The 13,005-nt window shown below is 40.9% G+C and overlaps 1 protein-coding gene across 1 annotated transcript in view; it reads left to right on the top strand.

The window, feature by feature from the left end:
• Nucleotides 1-13,005, top strand: part of CTNND2 (catenin delta 2) — a gene marked incomplete at both ends in the record, with an annotated part of 573,915 nt that overhangs the window by 477,390 nt on the left and 83,520 nt on the right. Inside the window, one exon of the mRNA XM_082479407.1 lies at nucleotides 10,812-10,985. Within this exon, the coding sequence (XP_082335533.1) occupies nucleotides 10,812-10,985 (174 nt within the window). The remainder of the gene's footprint in view (nucleotides 1-10,811; nucleotides 10,986-13,005) is intronic.

Below are 13,005 nucleotides of genomic sequence, written 5' to 3' on the forward strand. Positions count from 1 at the left end.
AAGTAGTCAATTACCCAGATGCCCTGTGAAGAGACGGCATTGAGCTTCAGGTTATTTTTAATAGACTGTTCACACTAGACTATACAACCCTAGTTACCCATCGGTAAAGTTCTTCACAAATGTAAAAACAAATATTCTTTGGGGCTCCTTAATATTGTCATTTACAGATACACAAAGTGGAGTTCAGCCCAGTATTAATACCCCCCGTTGTTTACCTGTGTGATTCCTTTAGTACTTGTTAGAGTTTTGTCTGTACTGTCAGGTTAAGCATGGGGCACTGACACATCTCTTAAGAGTTGTCACACCTAAGTACAGGGGAATAGTTTCCAGTTCTGCAGCTTGCTACATTTTATGTCCCCAGAAAATAGGTATTGAGGATATAGGTATTGTTCTTTTTAGGCAGTCATGGGGTTTTCATATAATAGAATTGACTGTTTCAGTCTTCCTCAGAAGATAAGGTTAACAAAACGGAGGGGGGGGGGGGGGGAAATATTCAGATTTAAGTGAATGCAATTGTGAAATTGTCCTTTTACGGTATACTTCTGCAGTCCTTCACTTAGTTTCTCAAGTGTATATTTTCTTGAACTCCTTCTGAAGTGACCAATATCGACATTTAGGAGGTGGTCTTTCATTTTTAAATGAAAGTATTCAACTTACCAAAAAGCTGCTAGTAGCAAAACTACTGTAATTGGGCAATAGCACCAGACATATCATTTTAGCCAACGGATATGGATGAAGCCGCAGTTTTCTATACTTTTAAAATAAAAAAAAAAAATCTCATGCACAGCTAGGGAGTTTGTTTCTGAAGCCATAAACCAGGAGAAACCTGTAACATTAAAGTCACTTTCTCATTAGTTTTCTCTGTAAAGAAAATAGAATCTAATTTCTTTATTTTTATGATTTAGGAAACAATTATCGCTATTTCTCTAGATTAGTTCAGTTGTATTCACACGTAAGTTTCTTGAGGAGAACAACAGAACTGAGCAGTAATAACAAATATGCTTTTCTTTGAAAGGCCTTTCAAGAACAAATTGGAATATATTTTTCATTGATGACATCAGTTGTCTATACCGATGGCAACTTCTCTACGTCTTGAAATCAATTAAGAGACGTTTCTTTGTTCAGTTCATAGTTAAGTCTAATGTCACCTTTCAAATGACTTGACTTAAGGAGTTTCCTTAGAATCACAGGAAATAAGTGTTCTTCTCATTTCAGAATAAAGGTGGGTTTTTTTAAAAGCCCACAATCCTTCCTCTCGTTGCCTCTTTACCAGGGTTCAGACGGGTACCTGAGGTGTGTGCTTTGTCACACGAGTTTAATGCCAGAAGAAACCCAAACCTTCAAAAGATTTGCAATAAAAGCCAGGTATAGCATTGGTGTTATCTATGGAAAAACAGAGAGCAAAACTTCTGTAAAGGCCTCAGAAAAGATAAGTGAGACTCACCAGTCTTCATTTCTGTCTCAGATCCCAAGGACTGTAATACTCTGCTGTCGCTGTTTGTTGTATCTCTCTGCTGCTGATCTGTGATCAGCTGTTACTGAGCCTTCACCCTACAGAGCTCCCTGGCTGTCAAGGCCATCATCTCCAACTAGAACATTGTAGACACCGACCTCTCTGCCGTGTATTGTGTCACTTTTCAGATGGAAATTATTTTTCCCACTTTGGGAAATTTTGTCACTGCTGTTGCTATTCTCACTGCTGCCAACAGGTTTATTCATCGAGCTGTATCACAGAATCACAGAATCACAGAATTATCAGAGTTGGAAGGGACCTCTAGAGATCATCTAGTCCAACTCTCCTGCTAAAGCAGGATTGCCTAGAGCACATTTCTCAGGACTGCATCCAGGCGGGTCTTGAAAATCTCCAGGGAAGGGGACTCCACAACCTCCCTGGGCAGCCTGTTCCAGTGCTCTGTCACCCGAACCGTAAAGAACTGTTTCCGTGTATTTGAACGGAACTTCCTGTGTTCTAACTTGTGCCCATTGCCCCTCGTCCTGTCACTTGGAACCAATGAAAAGAGCCTGGCTCCATCCTTCTTCAACCCACCCTTTAGATACTTGTATGCCATAATCAGGTCTCCCCTCAGTCTTCTCTTCTCCAGGCTAAAGAGTCCCAGCTCTCTCAGCCTTTCCTCATAAGGGAGGTGCTCCAAGCCCTTAATCATCTTAGTTGCCCTTCGCTGGACTCGCTCCAGCAGTTCCCTGTCCCTCTTGAACTGGGGAGCCCAAAACTGGACACAGTATTCCAGTTGTGGCCTCACCAGTGCAGAGTAGAGGGGGAGAATGACCTCCCTCGACCTACTGGCCACACTCTTCCCTATGCAGCCCAGGATTCCATTGGCCTTTTTGGCGACAAGGGCACATTGCTGGGCCATGGATAATTTACTGTCTACCACAACCCCCAGATCCTTCTCCTCCAAGCTATCTCCCAGCAGGTAAGCCCCTAACCTGTACTGGTGCCTAGCATTCTTCCTCCCCAGGTGCAGGACCTTGCACTTGGTTTTGTTGAACCTCATTAGGTTCTTCTCTGCCCAGCTCTCCAGCCTGTCCAGGTCACGCTGGATGGCAGCACAGCCCTCTGGGGTGTCAGCCACCCCACCCAGTTTGGTATCATCAGCAAACTTGCTGAGGATACACTCTGTCCCCTCATCCAGGTCATTAATGAATATATTAAACAAAATAGGACCGAGTATTGACCCCTGGGGGACACCACTGGTTACAGGCCTCCAACTAGACTCTGTGCCGCTGATCACAACCCTCTGAGTCCTGTCCCGCAGCCAACTCTCAATCCACCTCACTGTCACCTCATCTAGCCCATACTTCCTCAGCTTCCTAATAAGGATGTCATGGGAGACAGTGTCAAAAGCCTTGCTAAAGTCAAGGTAGATGACATCCACGACTTTCCCCTCATCCAGCCAACCAGTTATAACATCATAGAAAGCTATCAGATTGGTCAAGCACGATTTACCCTTGGTAAATCCATGTTGACCACTTCCAATAACTTCCTGTTCCTCAACGTGATTGGAGATGACATCCAGAATGAGTCGCTCCAATACCTTCCCAGGGACAGAGGTGAGACTAACCGGTCTGTAGTTCCCTGGGTCCTCCTTCTTGCCTTTTTTGAAGATTGGAGTGATGTCGGCCTTCCTCCAGTCCTCAGGCACCTCTCCTGTTCTCCATGACCGTTCAAAGACGATGGAGAGTGGTCTAGCAATAACATCCGCCAGCTCTCTCAGCACTCGCGGATGCATGCCATCAGGGCCCATGGACTTATGAATGTCCAGCTTGGCCAAGTGGTCTCTGACCCGGTCCTCCTCAACTGAGGGAAAATCTTCCACTCTCCAGACCTCCCCTTTTGCCTTCAGAGGGTGGGATTCATGAGGGACAGCTTTAGCAGTGAAGACCGAAGAAAAGAAGGCATTCAGTAACTCTGCCTTCTCTGCGTCCTCCACCACTAGGGCACCTGTCTCGTTCACCAGCGGGCCTACATTTTCCCTAGTCTTCCTTTTTCTATTGATATATTCAAAGAACCTTTTCTTATTGTCTTTGACTGCAGTGGCCAAGCTGAGTTCTGATTGAGCTTTGGCCCTTCTCATTTTCCCCCTACATAGCTTTGTTATATCTTGATAATCCTCATAAGTTGCCAACCCCCTTTTCCAGAGAATGTAAACTTTTCTTTTTTTCCTGAGGTCCAGCCAAAGTTCTCTATTTAGCCAGGCTGGTCGTCTTCCCCGTCTGCTCGTTTTTCGAGACAAGGGGATGGCCTTCTCCTGAGCTTTTAAGAGCATGAGGAAAAAGGATTAAGACAAAAATCACTGTCCTGATTTCAGCTGGGCTAGAGTTGTTTTTTTTTCCTAGTAGCTGCTGTAGTTTGGGTTTAGTGTGAGAATAATGTTGATAACATATATTGTTGCTAGGTGATGCTTATATTAAGTCAAGGACTCTTTCAGCTTCCTGTTGTGATTTGGGCCGGACTGGCCACTGAGGCGAAATGACAGATGCTGTCCCCCACCTCTCTCTTCAAGGAGAGGGGGCAGAGAGAGGGAGACACTTATGAGCTTAGAAGGAACTAAATGGCTTTAATGAAATATTAATAATAAAATAAAAAGAAAATAATGAAATATATACAAAACCGTATCAAGCTCCCAGGATGACAGTCACATCACTGGCTGGCACTGGGGAAGTCCCACACTGGAATCGGTGATGGACGGGAACGGGATTCTGGATCTGGATTCAGGATCAGGTCAAAGGCAGACGAACAGACAGAGTCCTCCTCAGATGTCGGCCATTGAAGAAAGAGGGCTGACCCTTTGATCCCTCAGCTTTTACACTGAGCCTGAGGCAGATGGGATGGAATACCCTGTTGGTCAGTTTTGGGTCACCTGTCCTGTCTGCTCCTCCCTGCAGGTGGGACCCCTCTGTGCTTTTCCGCTTCCAACCCTCCAACGGGGCAAATAACAAAGTTGGTTGGCCTTGGCTGTTATAGCAATAACTATAAGCAAGAGCCTCTCTGCATACCATTCCTTGGCATGAATTACAAGCAATCAGGTCTTATCACTCTGAGAGCGAACAGTGACTGCACAATATGCTGTTAATTTCAGTAGTTAGAAGAGGCCCAGCTGAGAAGCAAAGTTACGGAACAAATTGGTTCTGTTTTACCTCAAACCGGGATGCTCCCCATAGAAGCTGAGAGTGAGCGTAGACAGGACAAGTTGGTCAGTGAAATATCCCATATCATAGATGTCATGCTCAGTATATAAGTGGGGGTTGGCTGGGGCACCGAGAAGCGTGATTGCTGCTTGGGACAGGCTGGGCAATCGATCGTCAAGTGGTGCTGTGTCACTTTATTTTGTATATTCTTTTACTGTTACTATTATTTTCCTTTTCTGTTACTGTTCTATTGTACTGTCTTTATCTCAACCCATGAGGTTTTTTCCCCCTCCTTTTTTCCCTCTTCTCCCTACACTACTGGGGGAGGGAGGAGTGAGCGAGGGGCTGCGTGGTCCTAGTTGCCAGCTGGGGTTAAACCATGACAAGCAGTTAGGGAAAAATAACTTGTATGGTCCAATATCAGTCAAAGAGCCAGGGAGTTGTCATTAGTCCTTATTTTATTTCTTGTTATACAGCCAGCTGTGTACACCTGTGGCACTATTTCACTTCTTTTCCTCTCTTCACAAAGAAGAAACAGACTGACTCCTTGGCTTCACGCTCCTCTTGAGTTCCCCATCTGTGATCATTCTTGTCAGCCCAGAATCTAGCCCAAAAAATGATTTTTTGATTGCAAGTGGCACTTCTGAATTGAGCCTGACCTTCTCTTTCACCTTCTGTCAGGAGCCTTAAGGTATAACAGCAACATTTCAAGTCGTATATCATTATGAATTGACTGGCACACCTCTTTAGCATGCTAGCTAAATGGCCTGTAAATTCTTCTATCCAGGTGAAATAGGAGGTCTAAGGCAATAATATTTCAAAAAGAATTAAAAATAAAGCTGTCAGATATGCTTTTTCATGTGGTGAGACCACTGTTTTACCAAGTATATTTCAATACTCTACCAAGTCATACCCAATTAATAAGCCCAGAAACAGAGAAATAGGGGCAGCTCTTGGGTTTAGCTAATAATCTAAACTGAGGTTAAGGATGAAAGACTGTGTGGCCAGTATGTTCTGCTCAGGGAGGATATTATTTCCACTTGTTGCTTCCTTGTCTTGTACAAGGTGGTTATGTCAAGTATGGATAAGCAAGAAATCAACTGTCTTGAGCAGCTCCTTACAGAGCTTCTTAGCAACCATTTCTAAATTCTTGCTTGCCACAGAAACGTTTCACATACCCTAGAAATCTCTCAGTATCATGTATGACCAAACTGGTTTTGAAGTCAAGACTACATTTTTTTTTAAGTATAGTTTGTATTTGTCTATTTGTGGAATATAGTGCAAAGCCCATTAGCTTCAGCTTCCTGTGGAGAGGAGAAGGAAATGTAGTGAGATGCCAAAAATTGTCCCTGGACTGAACTCCATCCTGTTTTATTTGAGAGGGGTCTGTTTTTAGGCAAAGACAAAATGCACTAATTGAATAAAATTATTTTTCTTAGCTAAGTGTAGCACTACAAAAAAGTTGAATATAGGCATTGACAATTATTTTAAGAATGTAATATATAATCTGAAGTATAATTTAGATTTATCCATATCTATCTCAGATTAGTAATAAAGATTCAAAACAATGGAATTCCTTGAAAGCATTCCAAACACCTTTCCCAAAACTGTAAACACTGTTGCATCAAACTGGGGAGGTTACCCTTATTTATGCAATAAACTGTATCCAAAATTGCTCGGTTTGGTTGGGACTACATGTTGGTGGAGCACAGCAGCTCTGCACCCTCCTACCCTATTCCTGTAGTCTCTGTGTTGGTAGACAACTTCATTTATATTCACCACCTTTCTTTAGGCCTGGATATCTAAACTGAAATTTGATTTGATTTAAATAGTGCTATTCCTGCCTCCTTTGTATCAGCTGCATGGATTCCCATCACCCCTGCAAGCAAGCTCTGTGATTTTGATGAGTTCTTGTTGCTTAATCTTAGATTTCTGCTCTTGACAGCATTGGCCAATGCATCTCTTGGACAAAGGTTTCCAAAAGAGGTTGTTGAGGCGGCATGCCTAGGGACAGCTGGCATAGACTGCCAGAGCCACAAAGATATGCACTAAGCCAGTAAGATTGTCCTCTTGAAAGGCATGTTAGTTTAAAAGTCTTTGGTATTCCAAAAATGCTCTTGGTGAGCACTGTTTAGTTGCTGACACAAATTTTGTCACTACTGCTACAAAGAGTGTAGCTACAGCGTTATCAGACTATCTTAAATGTCTAGGATCATTGGAGAGAGATCAAGATGGTTTTACTCATTGTTGGGTTTTGGTTGCATTATTTACTAGATTTAATTTTTTTAGTAGTGATATTTTGTACAGATTGGGAGAAAGGAAAATACATTTAGTAAATGAAAATAAAATACCGTTGGTTTGGAAAACATCATGTTTTCCATGTGATGCTCCTTAACAGTCATGTGATACTCCTTAATGACAAACCTCACCAACTTGAGTTTGTTAGTACAAAACCCAAAATACGGAGAGTGCCCTTCCCTTACTGAGTTGAAGCCTTCCCTGGTATTCAGTACAATTAATACTATAAGCATAGATTTGCTTTCATTAATATGAGAAAGCGAGTGGTTGATAATCTGTTGTGCGGCACGGGGGAGCATCTCAATGAGCGATCTTTTTCTCCTCTCAAAGTTCCTTCGTAATGTGAAAACTTTGGAAACTTTAGTAGAGTAATCTTACTCTAAAAAGTCTGTTGTTCTTAAAGATCTTTATATTCAGCTTTCTATTCTTCTTGACTTTCATCCTTTCTTTACACCAGCTTCAGGAAATGAGAGATTTGTATCTCACCCACGTAACAAACAGTTTGTCAGCTTTGACCACAATATATGTGGGTAATTTCAGCTGAAGGAGGGAAGCCTGGAAGGAGTATTTGTTTATGACTTTTTTTTCCTCCTTAGCATAAGCTAGGAAGAGTAATTGCATGCAGTCGTGCTCTTTTTCAGAGGCTCCTAATACACCCACAGCCTTTCCCAAATAGACCTTACTTATCATTCCTGATGGTCTGCAACAATACAGTAACTGTTCCAGTAATTCACTGGGTAGAGTTGTTTAGCACGCTGCCTCAGTTCATTAACGTTGAAGAATGCGAACTACAAAGCAACTTTTGCCATGCCTTAGCCACCATTTGAGAAAATGGACTGTAATAGTCTTTTGGGGAGAATTTTTTTTTCGCTCAGGCGATTGATGTTTATGTTTATGAAATGCAAAATAAATGGGTGAACATCAGGAAAATCTCCTTTGCAATAGCTTTTTTTCTGACCTGTATCAGTCCTGCATGCCCTGCAACAGTTGGGCTGCACAGCTGCAGGCGCTGGTCTTGGCTACACAGAAGATGCCAGAAGACATTAAGCACTTCAATGAAGGATTAGCTGAGCTCACACATGCAGGAGCAGAGAGGAGCTGAAACATGGAGACGTGATGGGTCATGGTTGCTTGTGCCCTCTGCCTCTGAGACAGTGGCTCCAGTTCTGTCTCCCTTTATCGCACGACCTTGAAGAGGCTACCGTAGGCACAGCACCTGTTATGCCTGGTTGGCAGTGACACCCTCCCTACGTGTGCCGCTCAGCTGCTCTGGGCACATGCACCACGTCTGAGGAATAGTGCAGGACGTTATCCAATGTCACTGGATTTATGGTGCCTTCACCGCAGATGCAGGTGCGGTACCAAAGACTTCCATCACCCTTACGAGGACCCTGAGGCATCACAGTGTCTTGAGAAAAACATCTTCCCCCACAGTTGGTGATAAATTAATGCAATCATGTGCTAAAAGTGAGTAGTGAGAAGGGCAGGGAAATGCAGTAATTTGTCTCACATTTTTTTTAAAACGTTTTCTCATTACTGGGCAGAATGGCAAAACCACATTAAATATTAACTTATCTGCAAGTATCATTTCTAGTGCTTTATAAGTACCAGCACAGCATGAACATATATACAGTTCTATTTATATCAGCTGATTTTCACTGATTTTCAGCAGTCTTTGGGATTGTAAATACCTGAGTTTTTAAAAAAAAAAAAAAAGTTACATCCCCCACATGTGCACAAAAAAATGTATTGGGACGATCTGATACATTTGATATGTTACATTTACATTGTCTGTGAAATAATATAATAACCACCCTGTGCAAACACTGTTCAGTTGCATGATGTGTCCATAATTTGTGCAAATTGGAATGAGATGGATGAAGACCTGAACTTGTGCCCTTGGACATCACAAGTCATTCATTAGTGGACTTACTAAGGTACAAAGCCTAAATCTGGTGTGAGGTCAGATTTAACTTGTAAGATATGTTTCTCATTTGTTTTCAAAAAAATTCTGCCAGCGTAAATGATTGAATTCCGAGAGTTAAAATAAGAAGCAGGTTTTAATGTATTTTTTATGAGCTGATGAGAAGTCATTTCTGGCAAGGATGGTGATATATATGGATTAAAAAGGAGAACTGAGTCACATGCACTGAAATCAACCTATTGGTTTAAGGGCAGAAATGTATTAAAAAATTCAAAGGCACAGTCCTGTAATAGTGTCATTTAAAGGGATTGTTTCTCTGGAAGGCAATTTTCCCGTAGTTTCTCAAGCACCACTGGGTATTGCTGTGTGAGTTTTTTTAAACTATGGTAACTTTTGTCCAGTGCTGTGAGTTTGATATCTGAGCAGCTTTCTGGTTTTCAGTAACTGCTCATGTATATTAAATGGTCCCACTAGCTGTCTACTTTGGTGTTTGTTCTGGTTAAATTAGAAAAAAAATGGGGGTTTGCATTCTTAGTGGTAGTAATCTAGCGAAATTTTGTTAAAATTAAGTTATGTTAGTCTTTATATTAGATAAGACTTGATTAGTTGTCCTTTAAACTATATGTAGATTTTTAAAGTTAGCTTAAATAAAATGGTGATTGATACTTCTTGAAAATGAGAGATTCTGTGTCTGTCCCAGTGCAAGTATTGTTGTGTTGTTTGACTTGTAACTAAATAAATTAACTTTTGCAGATCTAAGCAAGGAGTTAAATTGGCTTGTGCTATCTTTGCATGTCTTGTAGATGTTTAATGTTTAATACACATATTTTATCTACATAATCTCAGTAAGCTCTAACCCAAGGCATGAAAAGGTTTACTCTGTATCATATCATGCAATCTGGTCACATCAGAGGTGTTGGAAAAGAGATTGTATTAAAAAGTTGAGGCTTGTTCCTAACAGTGGTATTAAGGCTATGAATTTTCTCAATCCCTTTATCAGTACAAAGCAAAGCAAAATATACGTTACATATATAGATTAAAAACACATTTAAAATTTCATTAGAAGTGCATTCCACATCTTACTTTGGTTTAAAAAAGCAAGTGAAAGTCCTTGAATTACCTTCTTTTAAGGTGTTTCATGCTTAGGTGCAAGTATTGCGCATTCCGCTGGAGAGATGAATCAGTGTTCTCCTGGAACAAAGTTTCTCTTTCTGGTAAGGGTGGGTTTTGTGCAATAACCTGCTTGTTGTCCAGGTTGTAGTATTGCCCAGTTTGGATATTGGACTAGGGTTATTTTCATGGCAAAACTCAGCATGTGGTGAAAGGAAGAGTCTGTTTTGCAAGATCTGGTTCTACTGACTACATCGGAGTCTAAGGCCATAGAGAGGCTGGCTGTATGGCTGAATGCCTCTGGCACTCGCCTGATGGGAAGCCGGAAGAAGTTGTGCCGTTGAGGAGGACTTGTCACACTTGGACCTTTCAGGGGATGGAGGGCTCATGGTCTTGAGTGGTTTAGGTTTCCACAGTACTGTTTTGTGGTGTTGTTTTTTCCCTCATGGGAAGAGAGAGAATGCAGAGAACTAAGCAGCATGTGAAAAAGGAAAATGTCTTCTTCTCATGCAAGTTCTAGATTTGCCTCTTGAGGTACATCCATGTTCACTGGCCTTCTCTTCCCACCCAAAAAAAAATAAATGCAGTGAAGCGTGGTTTTGTTATGTCAGCTAGCTAAAACACTGTGATTTCTGCCAATGCTATAGCTCTTCTATAAGGAGTGTTGAGTAGGAAATTTGGTTTCTCACATGATATGCTAAAACTGAGAATGATTGCTTGGCAGCAGATGCCTTCACGCATGCACACATAGATGTTATAACTTCAGCTGAGGCAATTCTCAACTATTTCGCTGCACCTTGCTGACAATCTGATTTCTGCTTTCCAACAGTGGGATGGTGTAGGACCTCTCCCAGACTGTGCAGAACCACCCAAAGGAATCCAGATGCTGTGGCACCCTTCAATAGTCAAACCCTACCTCACACTTCTTTCTGAGTGCTCAAATCCAGACACGCTGGAGGGGGCAGCAGGAGCACTGCAGAACTTGGCTGCTGGGAGTTGGAAGGTAGGAATATTAACCTGAGACGTCTTTCTTTTTCAGTTTCGAAGAACCCCTACAGATGACAGCAAATTGGTGATATAAATGTATGTGAATGCTCCTGGTAGTGCAACAGCCTTCTGTTTTCACAGAACTATCTGCAGTCAAATTTGAGATGGTATTTTATGTCCTCTGAATTGATACAGATAGTCATATCATAGCAAAAGTCAGCATACAGCAGTGAAAACCACAATGGTCAAGTCAAGTATGAAAAATTGCTGCTGAAAACCAGTATCTAAATGAGGAGAAGCAGCTTCTTTATGAATCTGGGTGACAGAGCCATGACAAATGAGCCAAAAACATTACCGGTGACAGTCAAATGAAACCATATTGTTTTGTCACTGCAGAAACTGGTTGACATTCTTGTCTCTTAAACCAGGCAAGAGCAGAGGAAGATATAAATGATCTGAAATCAACACAAGTAATTTAGTACAAGTACTTTTTTTAAAAAGAAGACATTATTAAAATATGTCAGCAATATGATTAAATATGTACAATGAGCAAGGAAAGGCTCAATCAAGGCGCTCTGTTCCAGGTAATCCTACTTTTCAATTATATTCAGAAGATCCATTTTTCTCTCTTGTATTATTTGCAGTCAATTGAGAAAAAAATTAAGAACTGGTTTATTAGATTTTGAAAATATTTCTAAATCTAGAACAAATTTGTAAAATTCAAGGTAACTGTTGAGCCTGGTTTACTTTTTAGGGCAATTCCTTCATTGCTTTCCTGGTGGTAAACTGGTTTGATTGGGTGAAAGTACTTACTATCTAATCCTATTGTATAAATATAATGCATTGATTTTAAGTTAACTCTCAGTGGGAATTTTTCTCATTTGCTATGAAAACATGCATGTATGGGGAAACACAGTTATCAAAGTTAAGTCTCAGAGGGTATCCTGTTTGGTTTTAAGCAGCTGGGCATTCACATGTGATATGTAAACGCCAATTGAATTAGGCATTCATTTTGAAATGTTAGCACTGATGCTAATAAATTGCCTTTTTTTTTTTTCTCATAAAGCTTTGTTGGAAGTTGAGTTGGCACATTCATTAGATCTTCAGAGGCATGTGATTTTTTTTGAGCACTGAGTTCCACCAAACTTATAAAGTGCCTTTGGCAAATGCATTCAATGACATATGAAATGAGTAGCAAAGTATCCGTCCGGTGATTTTTGTCCTATGAAGTGCTACGTGTACACAGTGCCTGAAAATCATTATACTTTTATTATTCTCATATTGTAGACCACATCAGATTGTGTAACCCTGGCACGGAAACACAATAAAAGTGCTTTATCCATCTGGGAATGGGTGTAGCCCTGGTCCAAATGAGAAAACGATGCTTGCATATTTGCCAGGACTAATAGGAGTGCTAAAATCCAAGAAGTGTCCCTTCTCCCATTTCTAATAAATCTGTATACCTGTCATCCTTTAGTTGGCAGAAGTGTACAGGGAGAGGAAGGAAGGCTCCACAGAGCTCTTTGGCAAGCACCAGGTTAGGAAAATGATTTGATCTCTCATACTATCTGCACTGATATCATGGGAAAAGCTCAGTTGTTCTCATGTTGCTCTATTTTTCTAAAGATTCACCAATTCCATTGCAAATGATGTGCAGACACAGAATGAATATCCTTAATTTCACATGTCATACTAGCCGTTTTTGTGAGGGGAATAATCCTCTTTGGGGATTACATAAGCATTGATGTTTCCACCTTTTGACCTCTCTTTTACACTGCTGCAGTCTTCTCGATATAAAATGACTGAAATAAAAGATAGAAAATTCTTTTAAAAAGGAGTTATTTGTAAGGGGAATTTTCATTTTTTTAGTTCCTCCAAGAAATTGTAATTGTATAAAGAATGGGAAAAGATTATTTTTTTTTTACTTGAAATCTTTTAAGACGAGCTTCAAGATGGACTGAAAGAGAGAAAAAGAGCAAACTGAGTTAAAGTAAATACTGTGGGCTTTTTTTTTAAAATTAGCATTATTTTAATGC

Source organism: Vanellus vanellus, assembly GCF_965231255.1.
Source record: "Vanellus vanellus genome assembly, chromosome: 2".
Classification (NCBI taxonomy): domain Eukaryota; kingdom Metazoa; phylum Chordata; class Aves; order Charadriiformes; family Charadriidae; genus Vanellus; species Vanellus vanellus.